The sequence below is a fragment of the Perognathus longimembris genome, chromosome 4 (assembly GCF_023159225.1).
Source record: "Perognathus longimembris pacificus isolate PPM17 chromosome 4, ASM2315922v1, whole genome shotgun sequence".
Taxonomy (NCBI): domain Eukaryota; kingdom Metazoa; phylum Chordata; class Mammalia; order Rodentia; family Heteromyidae; genus Perognathus; species Perognathus longimembris.
In genome coordinates this window covers 78,831,211-78,852,693 of record NC_063164.1, presented here as the reverse complement: position 1 = coordinate 78,852,693, position 21,483 = coordinate 78,831,211, and the positions used below count along the sequence as shown (strand labels likewise).

Genomic DNA, 21,483 nt, shown 5'->3' with positions numbered 1-21,483 from the left:
CTGGCACAATCTTAAATTGTAAGTTCATTAAGAAAAAGAAAATTCCTTTGCTTTTAGTCTGGCTTGACAATCTGCTCATACGTTTTGTTCATTTGATGTCAGTTCAATGAGTACTGAAACCAAGAGGAACCTGTTTACATGTAGCAATGACTCTCTTGCTTTTGCTTGGGAGATTTGGATTATATTATTAATCCAGTTGACTCTATACACATGGTAGTAGTCTTGCCTGCAGAAATTTATAATCCCGGTGGAATCCCTATGAGCAAAAGATTATTGCCACACTGACAGTGGTTTTGTATTATACTGTGCAACTAAGAATTCCATCTGTGGTCCTCTACCACTGAAATTTTTTCATCTGGAAACTATATTCTGAAATCATTTGACTATTAAATGAATAAAAACAAATACCATACTTATAACAATTATTTGTCTTTTTGCAAAATATGACTTAGTATGCTGCTTCTCCTGATATTTTTTTCCTCTCTCAATATATTTCAAAGGAACCTAGGCAAATTGTATGCCTTATTAAAAGCAGAATGTATTTTTTAACAGATAAATACAAGGACTATCTGTGAAATAAGAACTCTCATATTGGTTGATTTAAAATTTTTCAGTAAAATATATACAAATTGTTATTCTTTTCCATTTTATTGTATTGAAATAAACTTATCTGTAAATTGTATAGACTAGAAAGAGAACAAGCATTTTGGAAATATTTCCTCTGACTTCCACCATAATCACAAATATAAAAACAAGACAATAAATCTCCTAAAATCAGCTTTGTAAAGCCAACATTGTGCATAATATTTCCTTACAAGTCAAATGACCTATTTTTTATTTGCCCAGAGATATCTAGTGATAGTCCGGGTTATTTAAAAATAAACACTCCTTATCTTGATCTTGTTTTCTTCCCCTGCAGTTAAGCCTGTCAATCTGAATCATTCCAAGTGCTACCAGAGTGCACGCTTAGCTAGAGTTCTTGTTAAGTTATTTGTGTTTCTGGCTTCCAAGAAACTACAGAACATGTTTTGTTTCCATTTTGTATGGCAGTTATGGCAAGAAGAAAACTACATAAGGCAGAGTGCTTGATCAAAGGGCAGAGACAGAAGAAAGAGAGGCTGATAGTCACTCCTGGAGCAAAACAATACGGAAAATACATCTATGGCTCTGAAGAAAGTGGGACGCTATTTCCCAAGAAATTATCTGTGTATGTCCTTTCTTATTATGATATGTAAATATTGTTTAACAGTATAATAAAAAAAGTGAAACACAATTAATCATGTAGACAACCTCTAAATGTGAAACAAATACCCAGTAAAGGATGCAAGAAAGCTGCTAAAACATATTAAGTTAAAGATTTTATCAATTAAAGAGTCCAGCTGTAGGAGGAGAGGAAAATCAATTACCTTTGGCTTGATGGAATGAAAAACATTGCTTTCCGGCGAGGTTCTCTAGTTTGAATAGAGGTATGGGTGTAGAATACTTCTATGCTTCCATAGGCTAACTAAAATGACTAGACCCTTGGGCTTTTTTGAGTGTTTCTTTGTATACTTTAAGTGCTGACAAGAAAACAAACGCTGCAACTCACAATAGACAACTGACTGATTCTAAGAAAATCTCTTATTTTTCAAACTCATAAGAAAATATGTGAACATAGGAAAATCATATAAATTAGAAAAATAAATTGAAGCAATGATGAAATTATTGGCAGTATTTTTTTTCTTGAAATCATGTAGGATATTTTGTTTGGTCTTGTCTTCTGCTTACCTCACCCATTGTTAGTATGTTGGGGGTGGGGAGGGGGTGAGCTTTTGCTTGACCTTTTTGGCAGTCAACTGGTACTCTTATCATTAGAGCCATATATGCAATTCTAGCTTCTTGCAACTGATATTTATTTTTCTACTCCTTAGTAGCTGATGTTATGTTTACAATGTCTGTATTCTGCTGTTATACTTTGTACATTATTTTATAATGCTATTCATCAATTTATTAGAATCTGTTTTTATACTACTGTAGATATGATAAGTCAAATGCAAGCCATAAAATTTTAGTGGAGTATAAGCATGAAAGAATCACGAAATACAATTAGAAGGTAAATGATCCACATAATTGTAATTCACATAATTGAATTAGAGAACTAATTTCATATTTTCAAGCTTAAACTGACAATTAGATATTAGTATCTGATTAATATATGCTCCTGCTAATTTCCTAAATTAACAGGACAAAACTGAGAAACTGAAAAATCTCTGAAGTTTTGATAGTACCACTAATATACATACATTTTTTTTCAATATGAATACTCCTATATTCAAGAATGCATCCAGAATCCCCTCTAAGTTAAAATAATGGAAATAAATGAGCCCAGTCATCTTTGGGCATGAAAAGCGGTCCATGGCTCTTGTAGTATGAATAAAATATCTGTAGTTACTGAAAGGGGAAATAAAAAAATACAAAACAAAAGATGCTTTGTATTCTACCTCTAGCTCTTCAGAGAAAGATTAGGAGAAGATCAAAGGTACAAAGAGACCTGGTGGAATCCAGAAAAGAGAGTGTGTCTCTGTGTGTGGATGTCCTACCTGTGCTCAACTAGGTTAGTGAAGATCCCATGCAAATTCTGAGAAACAGTTAAATGACAAAAAATAAAAATTAGCTATCAAATTTACATATTAACTGTAACATATGTCCAAACAACTGTGATAAAATATAAACTTACAGATAAATTGTTAGTATTTAAGCTATTGTAACACATAAGTAGAACCTCCCTATAGTAAATTATTGTTCATAGAGTTATCTTTCGTAAGTAATAGCAAAGTAAAAATGAAAGAATAAACTAGAACAATGAAAGAAGAACAATGACATGGTGACTAAGAAAAAGGTACCTAAGAAAATTACTCTCCTCACAGAACAGCTTATAGGCAATTACAAAAATATATAACTAGAAAGAATCCCTTAACAGAAACTTTTAACTATTAAAAAAATGCAACTATTGAAAACCTGATCTAGAACCAAGGTATTGTAAAATAAATTGTAAACCATCTGAGGAAGAACAACTACACACACACACACACACACACACACACACACACTTGTAGTACTAGTGGGTCAAACAAAGGGCCTCACATACAAGTAATTCTACCATACAGTATGTCTTCAGCTCACCGAAATATTTTATAAAGAATTTAATAATTGAAAACAGTATTCTGGATCATAACTTATCAATCATTAGAAGGTATGAAAGGGTAATTTTATCAAAATTTTGTTTTGAATAATTGGAAATTAAAATAATAGCAACAGCATTTAAAATGATTGACGTGTTACAAATGCTTGAGAAAGAATACAGAGTTAGAATGAAATAAAGAAATACAAAATCCTATAAATATACAAATATTTATAACAATAAAACATAAGTACTAAACATCTGAGAAGATAAATGTTTTAGAATATAAGTACATGAGAAAATATTTATGCATACACTAAATAATGATGTGAAACAAAATAAACCTTACTGTAACTTGAATACAATGGAGAAAGAAAAGTACAACAAATTCCAAGACCCTATTGGTAGGACACTTGCATAGCAACTCTGAGGTCCTGGGTTCAAGACCCAATACCACCACCTGCACTGCACCTGACATAAAAAGTAAATTAAAAAATTCAGTCACCAACATGAAATAATTTTAGTTGTGAATCATACAGTGTTCATTGGATTCAGAATGCATTTGAAATTAAGCTATACTGTCAGCTTTTCCTAATTATTAATCCTACAAACAAATGGCATGGAATACACCAAGCTTTTCCTGTATTTCCTGCTTGCCAATAGCAGATGTTAAGACTGATAGCCTCTGTAAACATATGAGCAAATTTCTTATGAATAAATCTCCATATTTCTCTGCCTACACATACAAATAGCACACTCACCTTTTATATAAATATATATTCATATACATATATAAATATATATAATACATGTGCATTTACTCATATATACACATATATGTGTGTATACATATATCTATGAATATATACAGATACACCCCCTACACACACACACGTATACAAGTCCTATTGGTCCCTATTGGTTATATTTCTTTAGAACCCTAACACACAGCTCAAGATTAAATCATCCAAAAGATTAAATCATCCAGAAAATTTTATATTCTGCTCAATACATGCACAATATTGTTGCTGTTATTATACTTGAGGGACACAATTTGTGTTCTAGAAATTGTGAAAGAGTCACCTTGGTATAATAAAATGTAATAAACCAAGGAATATCAGCAAAAGTTAATAAAAACGTCCTTAATCCAGGGCAATCAATCTAGTTAATTTGTTACTTTGATAAAGTCTATAAATTCCTTATAAGTCCCATTTCTTTTTTCTCAATCCTTACTTTTAAGCCCAAAATGTGGAAAATATCAAAATGTGGAAAACATCTAGGTAAATCAAGAATAGTCACCTTGAGCCTCTACTGTACACCATAGTAGTTACCTAGCTAACAACTATGCCTCCCAATTGTAATGGCTGCTAGTGAGGTTCACTTGTGAAATACTGACTTCTGTGTCATACAGTTATTTAAAACGTTTCTGCCATTTCTTTTTTCTCAATCCTTACTTTTAAGCCCAAAACGTGGAAAATATCAAAATGTGGAAAACATCTAGGTAAATCACGAATAGTCACCTTGAGCCTCTACTGTACACCATAGTAGTTACCTAGCTAACAACTATGCCTCCCAATTGTAATGGCTGCTAGTGAGGTTCACTTGTGAAATACTGACTTATGTGTCATACATTTATTTAAATCGTTTCTGATCTAAATGCATTATTCCAGGATATCCTGCAAACCTTCCTTCTTGTTATCCATATATTGGAAATTAGCCATATGTTGGAAATCAATTCAGTTAAAACTGTACTCAAGCTTACTATTTCCCCTGCCAGATTTCTTATGCTTAGAATGAGAACCCTTTCTTTTCTAACTCTTTTGTGTTCTGTGTTTGGCATGTAAACATCTACACAGTTATCTGAGCAAGGAAGCTCTGATTACCTTTGACTAGTTACCAAATCAAATCTGTCCATGTGACTGCTACTACCCGGTATCTTACTTCAATGCCAGTTAGAAAAAGCCCCAATTTTTGTCCTGCTCTTTGATGTGTTGGCTTCAAATTTCATTTCCAGTCACTTCCTAGACAACTATGCATTTCTTCTGTCCGGACCATCATCTTCCTTTAGAACCTAGTTCAAATGTCACTGCCTGTGAAATCATCTGTGAAATTAACATCAGAAAAACCAGCCAGATTTACCACTGGCATTGTGGCTTACGCAAAGAGCACCTGCCTAGCAAGCATGAATCCGTAGGTTCAAACCCCAATACTGCCAAAAGGAAAAGGGAAAATAAGAACAGTTATTATTCTTCTCTTCTGAACATAGGATCTCTGAATTGTATTTGTATTTGTAGTGTACTGATCTTTAAATAAAACAGGTAACTGGATGGTTCATACCTGGATTCTCAGCTAAGGGAGTGGCAGAAAGGTTATGAGTTAAGGCCAGACCTGGGAAACTGGGACACGGACACGGTAGTAATGATACCCTGTCTCAAAACAACACATGGGGGGCGGGGGGGGGGGGGAAGATGAGGGAAATGTATGTAGCTGTATATCACATTGACAATAAAATTAAAAGTACTCTAAAATTCTCTTTACTATAAATTGTTTGATTTCATCTGCATCTAATATTAATTAAGAGCCGCATGAAGAATGAATATGACAAAAGAACTTACATCTGCATGTGGTCCCATTTTCATCTAGAATTTGGTTATCAGCACAGGCACACACTCGACCTGCTGGGATGGCCAGGCACAGTGTAGTGCAGCCCCCATTGTTCACACGGCACATATTATCACCTGCAGGAGGAGAGAAACCAATTAGATAATTCTAACAATCTAATTCCCACCACAATTTTCCCACCACAATTTCTCTGGTCAATTTTCACTCTTCTCCCCCCACTACCACCATTTTTTTTTTTTTTAACAGAGTGTCTCTATAGAGGTCAGGGTTGTTTCAGTCTCCCAAGTGCTAGGATTACAAAATGTTCCCTCACAACTGGTTTCAGATTTACATTCTTTCTAGAAGATAATGAAAAACATAAATATTTCCACAATCACATTTATAATATTCATTAAATCGGTCAAGATTCTTGATCAAAAGAGACAAAATCAAGATACATGGAAGTAGATAAGAGGAATGTGTACGTTGGTTTCAGAAAGAAGTCTGTGCCTATGTAGGCACATTGGTACTAGAAAAGAAAACAGAGAAGATACAATTGTGTTTGTCACAGGCAGTTCCTCAGATCAGTACCAGTACACTTGAGTCTGAGTTCTTTGGATAATAGACAGTTGAACCGTGGGATGTTGTTTTGGATCCCCCAGAGAACAGAAAGTGAAAAAGGAATGAAGATAGTGATATTCTTCCCTTTGGATAGAGTGCACTGATATGTCAGTGGGTTGAAGGCTCTATGAATTAAACAAAACTTTACAAAGAGCAGCTTTGCTGTTATCAAGAGAAGGCCAATCACACAGGTCAAAAGTGTTGTCTTTGAGGACCTGAAAAGCAGAGGCACACTTCAATGAAGTCAGCATGAGAGGAACTCCACAAAGGTGTGATTCCTGAACATATCTGAGTTAACATGGGAAGCTCTCACATAAAGCCAAGTATGGAGATTGTGACTTTTGTACACTTAAATAAAGACAATAATAGTATAATAAAATTAAAAGGTATAAATAAGGACAAGTTAAATTCAGACAATCACATTTTTATAGCATTTATTTGCACAAGTTGGAGACATGATAAAGAAAGTGTAGTAGGCCATACTGTGTCAAACAATAAATTACAATGCATGCAACTCAGTTGACAGAGTAATTGTCAGTCTTTTGATTTATGTTGAATTTTTCAATATATCAATAGATATAATTTTTACTGTATCAGAAGATCTTACTCAAATATTACATATAAAGGCATTTAATCACATATAGCTGTACAAAGATAATAAAATAGTTCAGATTTTGATGACATTAAGTTGTAGGTACCAAAAGATGACCAAGTGACTAGTTTTATGCTATGGGCCTCAGGGGTTAGGTTGCTATGTAGGGAATAATAAGTTAGAAAAAACAGTCTAAAATGGTGTTGTGTGCAATAAATATTCTCATCAATTAAAGCCGCAGTCCATAAATAAGGTGAAATGTCCTAAAATATGTGATTATTTCTCTTGATTATTCTGAAATCAAATTTACTCCTTTATTTAAAAATATAAGGAAACTAATAATTCAAGCTATATCCTCAAGTTCTAAGCTCAGAGAATATTAAAGCTCAGATCAGGCATTTGAATAGGGAAGGTAGAAATGTTTCAAGCAGCTTGCAGCTGAAACCATGTTCTTTCCGTGACTATAGGATAAAATTGAAACACACCATAGGACATGCATGTTTCCTGCGCTGTGCAATATTAAATTGTATACTCGATATTTTAGTATCAAAGAATCTGAAAATTATAAGTAACTTATTTAGTCCAATATGAAAAAATAAGCCAATAATAAGTAAGAAGTTACAAAATCAAATATGTAAAAATATGTTTTGCTTTTGAAAATATATGCTAAGTATCACATTCTTTAAATTAGTGACATGACTTATACTTACATTCTCAATGAGTATAACTTGTAATTATTTAGAAATAGACTGTTAAATTCAACTTTTAAGCATATTGATTTTGTATGAACAGTACATATTAACAAAGAGAAATCACCATCTCTAGTGTCATGAGAGAAATTTAAAATCTAAATTTATGAGATTATTTCTGTTTCTCTCACTAAAAGTGCTTTGATCTTTTCTTATTTTATAGTGCTTCAAAATATTTTTGAATTTCATTACATAATACATTGCAGATTCAGCTCATGTGAAGGTATATTTTGAGCATTTCATATAAAACATCTCATTAATGACTAGATGTCTATTTTTGTTTTGTTTAGTTTTTATTTTCTTTCTTTCTTTTTTGTCAAAGTGATTTTCAGAGGGGTACAGTTTCATATGTAAAGCAGTGAGTACATTTCTAGTCAAACTTGTTACCTTCTCCCTCATTTTTCTCCCACCTTCCCCCATCCCCAATTCCCCCCCTCTTCAACAAATGATGCTGGTTAAATTGGTTAAACACCAGTCACATACTAAAGCTAGATCCTCATATATCACCCTACACCAGAATCGATTCCAAATGGATCAAAAATCTTGAGGTAAAAGCAGGTAATCTGAAAAGATTGAAGAAAGGAATAGGAGAAACAATAGTTCTCCTTGGCACGGGTTGAAATTTTCTTAATAAAGACTCAGAAACAAAACAATTCAAAGAAGGGCTGGAGAAATGGGATTGCATCAAACTGCAGAGCTTCTGCACAACAAAGGACATAGCTTGCAATATAAATAGAAAGCCCTCAGATCGTGAGTACATGAGTACTTTTTAAGCACAAGGATAAAAATCATATAAAGTAACAATGAAGAGGCTTATTTATATATTGATAATATAAGTACATACCTTGTTAATCTTAGAGCTTATTGTTTTACATGTTTAATTTAATCAAATTTTGATAATAGACTTTAAGCTATATTTTACTTCATTTGCATGTAGAATTATAAGCAACATAAACTGGTTAAAAATTAAGCCTATATACTTATTATTACTACCAAATATTTAAAAATAAGGAGATTCTGACTAAAATCCATGCTCTTAAACTCTATTTTTTTCATAAAATAAAATATGTCAGCACAGTACAGAAAATCGTATAGAAGAAACAACAAACTGTAATTCTAGAATAAACTACTTTGGAAGCAAACATGTAAAAATAAATTGAAGCATGAAAGGACAGCAAATGTACAAATTAAGTTTAAGAGAGTGTCTAAGCCGCAAATGTCATATTTTCTTCCCAATTCTATGTTTTCTAAAATTAGAATTATTTTATTCTCATATAATATGCCATGTAATATGTGTGATAAGTATTCTTTGAATCAACGAATGAGTTTACAATGCAACTTTTAGTCAACAATTTGAATGTCAGAAAATGTTATTTGGAGTGCAGGTATGATACTAGCTCTGGACTAAGAAAGATGAAGAAGCTTTTTATTATGTAAACCTACGTGCATTTCAAGGAAGGTTCCTTAAGAGCATACTAAAACTTCCACAGACAAAAATTAAGACAGGCTTTTCAAAAGCCTATAATAATATTTTGATGATTGTACGTCTTAGAAATTTGGCTTTTTTCATTAGTATATTTTGAACTAAAGCATTCACTGTGCCATTTATCCCACTTTTCTGTTTTTGTTCTTTTGGAATTAGGCTTTTGTACCCAGCCACCTGAAATACAACCCTTTTGTATAAGCTTTCTGTGTGGCTGGGGTGAGTTTCATGACATTGCTGAGCATTTTGTTAGTTGAGATAGAGTCTCACAAACTTTTTTTTCTTTTTTTTTTCCAGAGTTATTCTTGAAATGTGACTTTTTTTTCTTTTTCTTTTTCTTTTTTTGGCCAGTCCTGGGGCTTGGACTCAAGGCCTGAGCACTGTCCCTGGCTTCTTTTTGCTCAAGGCTAGCACTCTGCCACTTGAGCCACAGCGCCACTTCTGGCCATTTTCTGTATATGTGGTGCTAGGGAATTGAACCCAGGGTCTCATGTATACTAGGCAAGCACTCTTGCCACTAGGCCATATCCCCAGCCCCCCCCTTTTTTTTTTTATTCATACTTCCTGAGTAGCTATGATTACAGGTGTGAACACCATGCCCACATATAATTAAATGATGACAGTGAAGTTTATTTTATTTCTAACAAAGGACAGATCACGTGAACTAGAATAAACTAATTCCATTGCTTTGGTATTACTTATATCATGCATTTAATCTGGGACAATTTCAGGAGACTCGACTTTGAATGGTGCTAGCCACACAAATTCCATTGTGTATATGTACCACATTTTCCTGATCCATTCGTCTACTGAGGGGCATCTGGGTTGGTTCCATATTTTAGCTATGACAAATTGTGCTGTGATGAACATTGTTGCACTGGTGGTTTTAGTGTGTTCTTGTTTGTGGTCTTTTGGGTAGATGCTGGGTCATAGGGGAGTTTGAATTGTGATCATCAGATCACTGTCTCCTGAGTAGCTAGGATTACAGGTATGAATCATAGGCACATGATGATATTGATCATTTTATGTACTTCTGTTATGTTATATAAATATAGTGTAACTTTACAATTTAAATATAGTAGAAGAAAATGATGTCTGAAACAAGACAGTTTGCTTTATGGTGACAAATTTAAGATAAGATAGCCTCCAAACTTCTTGCTATATGAAAGAAAAACTAAGCCTAGGTTATAACTCAGTCATTTCAAACTTATAGAAATATATACTAGTTACATTTTATAATGTTATCATCATAAAAAAGAATAATGACTATTTAGACATATAAAAATACAACCACATATTTATTAAATTGTTTTATTTATTGGGTATCTGATGTATTAGTCATTCTAATTGTGGAAGCATAACACATATTATCTTATGAAGATGAATCACATGGCAATTGCAATATTATTTAATTTTGCTATGACATAAATATTCTGGTAAATTGCCACACTTTCAAATAATCTGCAACGATTACATATTCTTTAAATATACATAGCAACTATTAAGGTAAATATGCTCTCGTGATTTTCCATTTTTGTCTCATATAATACATTTTTCAAGTCTTCTTTTTCAATCTAAAGTATTTGTGCACTGCTTAAAGCACATCCTTTGATGACCAAAGCTGATTTAACTCTAAATAATGAAGAGCATTTTTCACTGAAGATAACAGAAACAGGAAAGATTTGGGGAAAACCTTGGAATTCTTTCAGATAGAATTCCCAGAGTTATGCAGTCAGGCCACTTAAAACAATGAGAAAAATGTTTTTATGGTAAGAAAGTCTAAGATTTGATTGACCTTGCCTTAATCTGGACATCTTTTATCATAAAACTAGCAACACTGTCAAAATAGAGCCTTTGGGTAACTACTGTGAAGGATTATATGGGGAAATTCAGGAACATTTTTATTTGGATTTAATACCTTGTTGCTTTTGTGGGTCATAAATCTGAAGTCCAAAGAGAGGTGGTCTTTCATGCCTCAGTAATATCACCTCGCTTGTTGTCAAATCTAGTTGAAAGATGGAGCCATTCATATAATCAGTCCAGAAAACATAATTCCCATGATGTGACAATCCAAAAGGATGGTTCAGTTCTTTCCCACTGTAAACAGTCTGCAACATGTAAACATATCATGAAAAATCACATTTTTACTTTATCATAACTAAAATTTTGAGAAAATGATGATCACATAAGCATACCAGATAACAACTTCAATTTTAGTAGCTTTAGATTTCTCAATGTGAGCATATTTCTTTTTAAATAGGGCGTATTATTTGCAGGAAACCTTCTGCATTTCCTCCATTTAAATTTCCTCATAAGTGACACAAAACGAGTTTGCCTAACTTTTAGATATTAATTAACATCAGTAATCAGTATCATTATTCATATTGTAGCATTGCCTATGCAATGGTCAAATAAAACAAAATACCTAAATGTCAATGGGGAAAAAAAGGGACTCATGTACATTAATTAGGCCAATGGAAATTGACAAAATCCAGGAGATGACAGGAAAGAAAGGGAATGTTTTAGCATTGAAAATAAATTTTTTATCGTTAATATATAGAAAAGTCTCACTAACTTTCAATTCCAAATATTTTAGTATATCCATTATTGTTCAAATTACATTTTGCTGTTGATTAACTGGAGAGAGGATACAATAAAACCTTTAAGTCTTGTTATACATATAAGATTATGCAATGTAACTAAATAAAACCACTTTTTCACTTGACATTATTTAAAAAATAATATTCTGTGCAATGTAAGGAAATATGTTCTTTGTACATTTAATATTCCATTTAAAGAAGATGGTTAGATGGATGAATGGATGGATGGATGGATAGATAGATATAGTCTGAAGTTTTAACTAGAGCTACTCAACTGGACCGATTTCGTTGCTGATTATTTTCTGCCCTATGGCCTTTAACTGCACTGTTGATCTCATCTTCCTAAGCAGCTAGGTTTAAAAGTGTGAGGCACAACCACCCTAGTAATTTGATTCTTCATGACAAATTATCATATTGATTGAGAAACAATGCACACTAAATTGTGCTGGCCATCACTGATATATATGTTAGCATGGATTATATAATAAACGGTAAAATTATTTTATAAGAATCATAAATATTAGTAGTACTCTATGGTCTCCCTTATTGGGAATAATTAGTACAGGTTTAGGTAAGTCATAGCAGAGGATCATAAGAGCCCAATAGCTATACCCTTATGAACACATAAGATGATGCTAAGTGAAATGAACTCCATGTTATGGAAACGATTGTTATATCACAGTTGTAACTACTTTCAATGTCCCATGTGTATCTGTAGCTTCTATTATTGATGATGTTCTTGTATCACCTTCCTGTGGTTGTACCTAGACTATCTGTGTAATCTTATCTGAGTATATTGGAAACCGTGTATACTGGTATTACAACTAGGAAATTGAAAGGCAATACCAAAATTTGAGAGAGACAGGGTAAAAAAAGACAAACAACTACAAAAACAATACTTGCAAAACTTTTTGGTGTAAGTGAACTGAACACCTCATGGGGGGAAAGGGAAAAGGGGAGGAGGGGTGGGGTATGAGGGACAAGGTAACAAACAGTACAAGAAATGTATCCAATGCCTAACGTATGAAACTGTAACCTCTCTGTAAATCAGTTTGATAATAAAAATTAGAAAAAAATATTAGTAGTAAAAGCATTTTAATTATCTTAAAATATTCATTCATGTTTAATTTATATTTTGTTGTTGCTTGGATGGCAGAATCCATTCAGAGTGTAACTGATTCCATTGAAGATGTTAGTGCTAGATGTAATGCCAAATGGATTTTCGTTTTTAGGTGGAAATATTCAGATCACTGTCATATCCAATGAATGACTTGAACACTTTTAACAAATTAGAGTATTATTTATTTCCCAAACAGAATTCATAGAAAAAAAGACACAACTGTGTAGTACTCCATTCTTAGGAGAAAGGAAATATAATGCCAAAGGAAGCATTTTGGCAATCTCTAATATTCTGTCTCTGTTATTTAACTAAAAGTTGAGGTAAAAAAAATAATGAAAAACTCCTCTTGTTTCCATTTCTTGGAGTTGATTTTCATAAACATCATTTTATATGACATATACACATAGGTATAGAGCATTTGTGATCATCTCCTGAGAATATCCTCCTTTGGTCTTATTGAAAGTTTAGAGTCTTATACAATTTATCATGCCCAATTGCTTTTTTGCAGTATTTTTTCCTTTGTCACTGCTTTTTTTTTTCTTTTTTTTTCTTTTTTTTTTCCTTCTGTACCTTTTGTCTTGTATGTAAGTTTATCTGTTTTGGGGAGGGTGAAGGGGAGCACAAAAATGATGGTACAAAGAGTGAATGAATGTGGCAGTGATATTCACTAGAAACTATGTTGAAATGAAATACACAATTTGTGTGTTTGGGGGGAGGTGTTGTGAGGAAGAGTTTGGGAGAAAATGAGGGAAGAGGTGACACTGTTCAAAATGGTCTTATTAACTGACATGCAACTGTACCCCTTTCGTACATCATCTTTATAATAACAATGAAATATATTTAAAAATAAAATAAAAATAAAAGTTGAGGTCAGTTAAAAGTGCTATGTGTGGGCTGGGGATATGGCCTAGTGGCAAGAGTGCCTGCCTCATATACATGAGGCCCTGGGTTCGATTCCCCAGCACCACATATACAGAAAAAAAATGGCCAGAAGGGGCGCTGTGGCTCAAGTGGCAGAGTGCTAGCCTTGAGCAAGAAGAAACCAGGGACAGTGCTCAGGCCCTGAGTCCAGTCCCCAGGACTGGCCAAAAAAAAAAAAAAAAAAAAACTGCTATGTGTGTGTTGGAGTACAGGCTTCATGTAAGGTAAAACATAGCAGTGATACTTGCCATGTATGCCTCTGTCTTACACTTAGTTACATCATCCTAAATTTTACCCATGCATATGGTAATCATTTTCAATGATTCTAACAAACATGTTTTTTAAAAATATCTGGTTCCTATTCAATCTAATAATCTCGAGGTTCAGTTCATTCCCTCTATATATTTCAACTTCAATGTCACAAAGTTCTCTATTCAAATAAATACAATGTGCTTACTTCCTTATAATGCATATATTAAATCTTAACTGTAAATACTGAAGATATTTGAATAATGTTGCCTTGTTTGATCATAGAAAATTCATCAATAATGTAGAAAATCTTATTTTTTCAAACGGCTTTCATATACTGAGAGCTCCTTTTAAAATTTCCACAAATCCTGGCATACCACAACACTTACAGACTGCTCTCCAGGAGGCAAGTGCCAGCTGCAACACTTAATGCTCAGCCTCCTCTAGCCACCCCATAGAGGAGCAAAAATAAACTTGCAAGTATTTTTAACAGAACACAACAAGGTTCTCTGAAAGAAGTCTGGGACTTAAAAGCAGCAGCATTTGTCTTTACCTTCCGGTGAGTTCCATTCAAAAACACTTTTTCAATATGATCATAGTAGGCATCACACCAATATAATGTGTTGGTTCGAAAGTCCAGAGTTAAGCCATTTGGCCACAGCATCTTTGAAGTCACAAAAATCTGACGATTGAAGCCATCCATCCAAGCTTTCTCGATCCTTCCCATGCTGTCATCTATTTCATCTTCCTCCCAGTCTGTCCAATACATCCAACTAGCACATCAAAAACAAGGGTGCATGCATGTCAGTTTAACAAGTCACTATGTAGAAAGACACTTTCTCAGATTTGTCAGTAAAATCGATTTTATTCTGATATTCTCTACCTTACATGCTTATCTGTTGGAGTAATAATGAAGCTATGAAGGAGAGAGAAGTAGATTCATTCAGCTGAACTGTCACTTTAGGCATGTTACAGAAAACCCACTACACTAGGATCACACTTGGTAGTCATGTGCATTCTTAAGTGCCAAATGTATAATAACTTTAGTATTGTTACAATATCTGGGAAAAGATTTTTGAGGCATTATTTTAAATCATTTTTCACATCACAAAACGTAGAATAAATTATGTGATTTAAAAGCAGATTTAATTTACATGCAAACTCATGGCACCATTATTTTTATAACAATGACATTGCCTTTGTTCTAAAGGGCATAATTATACTCTTGGTGTTGGGCCAGATCCAATGTGTCTTCCTGACGCAAATTATGTATGCTTGTTTTTTTCTGCTTACTATCCTAAAACCCACAAAAGATGATCTATCTGCAGGAAAGTGTAATAACAGCAGGTTGACTGATCTTGAGATGTTTGAGCTTTAATTTCTACATTAAAGAAAAGAATTCACCATTAAAAACACATTCCTTTGTGTTTTAACTAACAATGGGAGAGAGGTCCTAGAGTTATTGTTCCAATTGTCTCTTAAATGAAGGTAGAGCCTCCTGTATGTGTTGTTATGGAGGTACATGAAAGTTGTTGAGTTATTAATTAAAATGAAGGTATAGTTCAGACACCTCCCATATTTTTGTAAAGCTCTAGAGCTTTTCTGAGCTACTGACCCTAAAAATGTCCTTAACAGAAGTTCGGCCTCTTACCTGCTATAGGATTTTTTAGGCAAGTGTAATAAATTTTTTGTCCAAAATTAAGAATACTACAGTGACTGAAACTGGCAGATTTGGAAAAAAAAAAGTGAAAATAGAACATCCATTATTACAAACAAATTTAGTTCTTTTTCAATTTGCTTCACAGTTTAAAACTATATTGTCATGTTTTTTGAGACCTGACAAACTATGGTTGATTTTTATTAATCCTAGAAATAAACATGGCAACATACCTACATGTATTTTGTCCTTAATTTTCTATTTTCTTTCTTTCCTACTCAATCATATATTTTAGTAAGGTAATACATGTTTTACTGATTTCATAACTGATTCTCAATTCTGACAACTCACATCTCTGAAATGTTTAGTTAGCAGAATGATATGCTATAGTGTATCAGTGGTGCTCTGCTCTATATGGCTAGAAATAAATATTATGGTTTAAAAATATAAATAGATATTTTACCTAAAATTATAACTTGTTAGTTTGTATGGAGTTATCTCACCTAAGGTAGCTTATTATTAAACATGTTTTTGATAATTATTTGAACAATTAAAATTATATAATTATGTCTTCTATTCTTCACTGCTAAGAGAAATTAGTCTTTTAAAATGTACATTAGGTTATACCACTTTCTTATCTGATCCTACATAGAGAGAAAAACCAACAGCTCTCATCATGACTGCCAGGTCTGATTTTTCTCTTCCAGCTTTATCTTCAATCACTTTTCCACTTTCTTACTCACAATCTACCTCCCATATCTTCATTTCATCACCTCTAACTTCCCAGTTTGGCCCAATTTGAGATCTTCAAATGTACCACTTATTCTGAAATAACTCCTCTACTCTTTGTGGTTGATCTTCTTTATATAATTGACTTACAACTTAAGTGATAATTCTTTTGAAGAGCTTCCTCAGAACATTTACTTGAGTAGTATGTGAATATGAAAACATCTAATAATAATATTCATCCATATAAACACACACAAGTTATTTTATTCTTATGTTTGTTGATTGGTTCATAATAGCAGAATCTCATTTGAAAAAGAAATATTTATGAAACAATAAGGTAATCATTCTTTATATCCAAAAAGCCAAATATAAGATACATAGACAGATTTATAGCAAGGTACATATTGTCTTAATGAGAAAAAATATATTGATATATATCAAAATTCCTTCCATATATTGTGAAGAATGTAGAGTTGTGTGTTTCAAATATAATCTTGAGGGGGAGGTTTTCTGAATTTGATAAAAAGAGTTGCTATTAGTTACCTCTAAACTTCCTTGTAAATCATGTGATTCTATGACATCTGTATTTATTTTGTATTTTTGTGGTCAACAGGATTTGTGTGTGTGCAGGTGTGAAGGCTTGAGATCAGGGCCAGGGCAATAGACACTATTTCTGCTTTACTTTTGCTCAATGCTCACATTCTCCCACTTGAGGGACATTTTAGTGGTTCAGTGGAGGTGAGAGTCTAAAAGACTTTCCTAAGAAACCTGGGATTTTTCCTCAGATTTCAGCCTTATAGATAGCTAGAAATACAGACTGCACCAATTGCAACCTGCCAGATGAAGACTGTTAACTCTACTGGAATTTATAGGAGAGAATCAGCAGAGCAAAATAGCTAAGTGCATATGATCATGTAAAATCAATCTTATTGAAATGAACTCCATAAAATGGAATCATGAGTTTTTTATTGTGCTGTTTTCAGTCCTTTTTTTTTCTTCTATGTTTTATTCCCTTTGGTGGCTGTTTTTGATTTCTGTACCCTATGTCTTGTAAGTGTATCTCATTTGGGGAGGGAAAGGGTACACAGAACCAGGACAAAAGGCCAACCAACTCAGCAGTGATATTCATGCCACACTACATAAGAAATAACTTAAACAACTTGGGATGGGCGAGGGTGGGGGGAGAAAAACTGACAAGAAATAAGAGAGGAGGTAACACTCTTAAAGAAATGTACTCATTAACCTGACCTATGGGACTGTAAACCCTCTGTATACTACCTTTACAGTATTAATCTTTTCTTTCACATTATAATGGCATGAAAAATGATATTTTAAAAAATACTCAAAACTTCTTGCTCCAAGTAGCTTTAAATAATCTGAAAGAAAGTAATATATTCTACTATAGCTAAAGTTCCCAGATGCAAAATTTAGAAACATGACTGGGTTTCATAGTCCAGGCATAAAATAGGTAAATACAGAATCCAAGTATAAAATCATAAAATTACTTTATTATAATTATGCCTATTAAAAAAAGACAAGGAATCATATTCAGCGTTTCAAGAAACACCATGGTTGTATTTGAAGCCTACTCTTAGTGCTTTATTCTTGTAACTGTACGTCAGTGTTTTCAGTTCATAAAATTCTCATCCCTATAATTCAGTTAAATACTTCTGTATGTACAAATAAGAAATAAAGAATATCAATTTTGCCATGATAGCTTTCTACATGCTACCATCCTTTACATCTATTTGATTGGTACCCTCTATCATGTAGAAGGAAACATCCACACCCAACAATACACACAACATAAAAATTCATTTATTTAATTTGAATGTTAGGAATTTTTATATTGTTCTAATACTTTTCTAAGTAAACTCTATTTCCAGGTAGAAGCTCTGAATTTAAAAAAAACAAAGGGAAATATATTATCAAGAATTGTACAAAATGCTTTATCCTACATAAGCAGCATGTTTTATGAATGATGCCTTATATGGAAACTAGTTACTACTGTTGACTCGAAGAGCAGTGAGTAAATTGGCTAACAGTAATTTTGGAGACAGAATGTCTGGGTTTATATATCTACTCAGCCACTTAGTAATTAAGTTGTGTATTGTAGTCTAATGATTTGTTATTTTAAAAAAGTGGAACAGTGGAATAGAATAACAACTAATTTGAATATAATATAGTACCTAAACAAAATTCCTACCCTATAGTAAATATAAAAAATTACTATTATTTAAATATAGCAAATTTCAGTAATTTAAAAAGTACAGTCAATGAATATTTTCATAAGACCACTTGGCTTAGTATCAGACTGTCTAGAAACTTGTAGCACCTGCCTGAATAAAGCAAATAAAGTATCCTCTATACAAAAATTTGATTTCAATTTAATGTATTTTGACACATTTATTTAGTATATTTTCTAAGAGAGAAAGTCATTAAATGAATATTTTTTGCCAGCCAGACCATTCATGTGCAAATTCACTGATAAAAATTAGTTCAACTGCTGCCTACTAATATTAAAAATATAAAACACTGTTTCTAATTTTTTTTACATTCACTAGTACAAACCCATTAGCTGGATCCACTACAATTCCTCTGGGATGAGACATTTCTCCCTCTAAGAGAGTCTTACGACTCTGAGAAGCCTTTTCCAATCTGGCCACATTAATGGTTTTTCTATGGCCATCATTTGTCCAGTAAAGATTATTTCCAATCCAGTCCACAGCAATGCCTTCCACGTTATCCAAATCTGTAAATATACATAATTATTTGTAATTATGATAATATAAGTATCCACTACTGTTGTTATACTCAACAAAATATTTCATTCAAAAAGCTGTGAACTGATATTTTGGTGGTATATGCCTGTTAGTATCGTTACTCACGTGGTGGAGAAACCAGCCTAGGTAAAGCTGGTTAGACTTTAGTTCAAAAACAAAGGGGCTCGAGAGATAGCTCAAGTAACAGAGTTCTTACCTAGCATGCATGAAGTGCCCGTTCAGTTCCTGGTAACACACACACATACACAAACACACACACAAAAACTTATACTTACAGGTGATAAACTGATACATAAAGTTTTGTACTGTTTTATAGTATTATATAGTGTTTTATACTGTTATATTTGCAAATGTCACTGTTTGAAATACATTCTGTACTTCAGTTTTATTTTATGCAAATAATTGGCCCAGTCCACACGAATTTTTCATTTACATGGTATAGGAAAATTAGTCAGAATGGTATTTTAACTGAACTTTACTATGTTATAATTTGGAAAACAATCTTCAGGTAAAATAGGAAAATATAAATGAATGAAGCATACATAATAGTAAAAAAAAACTTTAATATGCACTATTTAAAGAAAAAAGTTGGGCTGATGCCAGCATATTTAATCTGTAATATGTAACCATTGTAATCAGAATAATTGAATGCCTTCTTACCAAGAGAAGCACAGAGCTGAAAGCCTAGAAGATGCTTTCATCATAGCACTACATCAACAGTGATCTCAAATAATCTCTATAGTTTAGACTTATTATAATGGACCCTATCACAGTCTTCTATCAGAAGCAACAAATGATACATCAAAGAGAATTACTAATACTGAATCTGATGGAGTCACCCTTATCCAAACCACCCATTTTATGAAAGAGAAATTCCGACACTTCAAAGTGAAGGCATCAGCTTATGTAGTCTATTGTTTTAGAAGTAGTCAAATTGGCATTAAAAAATTAATCATATCACCCATGAAAGGTCGATCAAAATCAGTCTGCTCCTATGGTAAATGCCTTTCACAATCTGAACTTGAGTTTTATCATTTTTGTAAACCATACAACAAACTGTCAACAGTTACAGATAGTTACATTCTCTATTGAATAAAAAAAAAATTGAGAAATCCTTGCGTTCTTTCAAACTCAAGGAGGTAAAGAACTGAAAATTATCACAAAGCAATAGGTAGTAATTGTTTAGAGAGAGCTGTGTAGTCACACATTGAAAAATTGACCTTATTTTCCTTCATATACAGGCATATAAACACCTGCTAACATTATATCATATGACTCTGGCTTTTCTGACTCTGAAATTAAACAACAAAATCTTTCCTGACCCTTTCTGCTAGTCAACATATGCCCTGACTCAGGATGACTAATATAAAGTCTGATTTGACCTAACTGAAAATTCCATTATAGTTAATCAGATGTGTTTTCAATTTCACCAAGTTATCAGTCTCATTACCATCCAATATAAGGGATCCTCACAAGTTAATTGAACCTATGCTTACAAAAACTTTGACCTTGTCTTTACTCCATTGACATATAATTGTACTTAGCACTTTGATGTTCTGGAATAATGGGAAAAATTGCTGTTTACTCTTCCCTTTTTATTTATTATCATATATAGCTGAATTGTATTTTGCGCATTTGTTTTCAAAAATGTGTTTTGGTTGAAATCTAATTCAATGTAGAAAGCCTTCAGTGTGGATGATCTTATTTTTAAAACATTTCATGACGTTTGACTTGAGATTTTATTTTACGTAAATAGTGCCTTAACAATCTGCATATGAATTTATTCCAGACACTTGGATAAATAACTCAGTCTCTTTTATTTTTTCATTCATCTCTCCCTCCTTCTCTCCCTCCCTCTCTCCCTCCCTCCCTCCCTTCCTTCCTTCCATTGCGAGTATGGAGTATGTTTGTTTTGTTTTTGGTTTGTTGTGGCACATGAACTCTGGACATGGGCACTGTCCCTGAGCTCTTCAGCTCAAGGCTAGTGGTCTACTACTTTGAGACACAATGTCACTTGCCTCAGTCACTTTCTGATTTAAATTTTTCTACTTGTATATCAAAAAGCACTCAGTAAACAGTTTGGACAGTTATGTTGTTGTTGCTGTTAGTATATCAGCATCTTAAAAAATCACACACACACACATATATTAGTTTGATTATGCTTACTCAATATATTTTCTATCATTTTATTGGTGACCAACTTCAACTAAAAGTAGTA

General features: G+C 33.0%; 1 protein-coding gene across 1 annotated transcript in view; it reads right to left on the bottom strand.

Moving 5' to 3' along the window:
* The window catches only part of Lrp1b (LDL receptor related protein 1B), a 1,711,024-nt gene that overhangs the window by 649,094 nt on the left and 1,040,447 nt on the right, over positions 1 to 21,483 (bottom strand). The window contains exons 12-15 of the mRNA XM_048345540.1: positions 19,054 to 19,234; positions 14,650 to 14,869; positions 11,125 to 11,314; positions 5,776 to 5,898 (exon numbers count right to left, since the gene is read on the bottom strand). Coding sequence (XP_048201497.1) covers positions 5,776 to 5,898; positions 11,125 to 11,314; positions 14,650 to 14,869; positions 19,054 to 19,234 — 714 coding nt within the window. The remainder of the gene's footprint in view (positions 1 to 5,775; positions 5,899 to 11,124; positions 11,315 to 14,649; positions 14,870 to 19,053; positions 19,235 to 21,483) is intronic.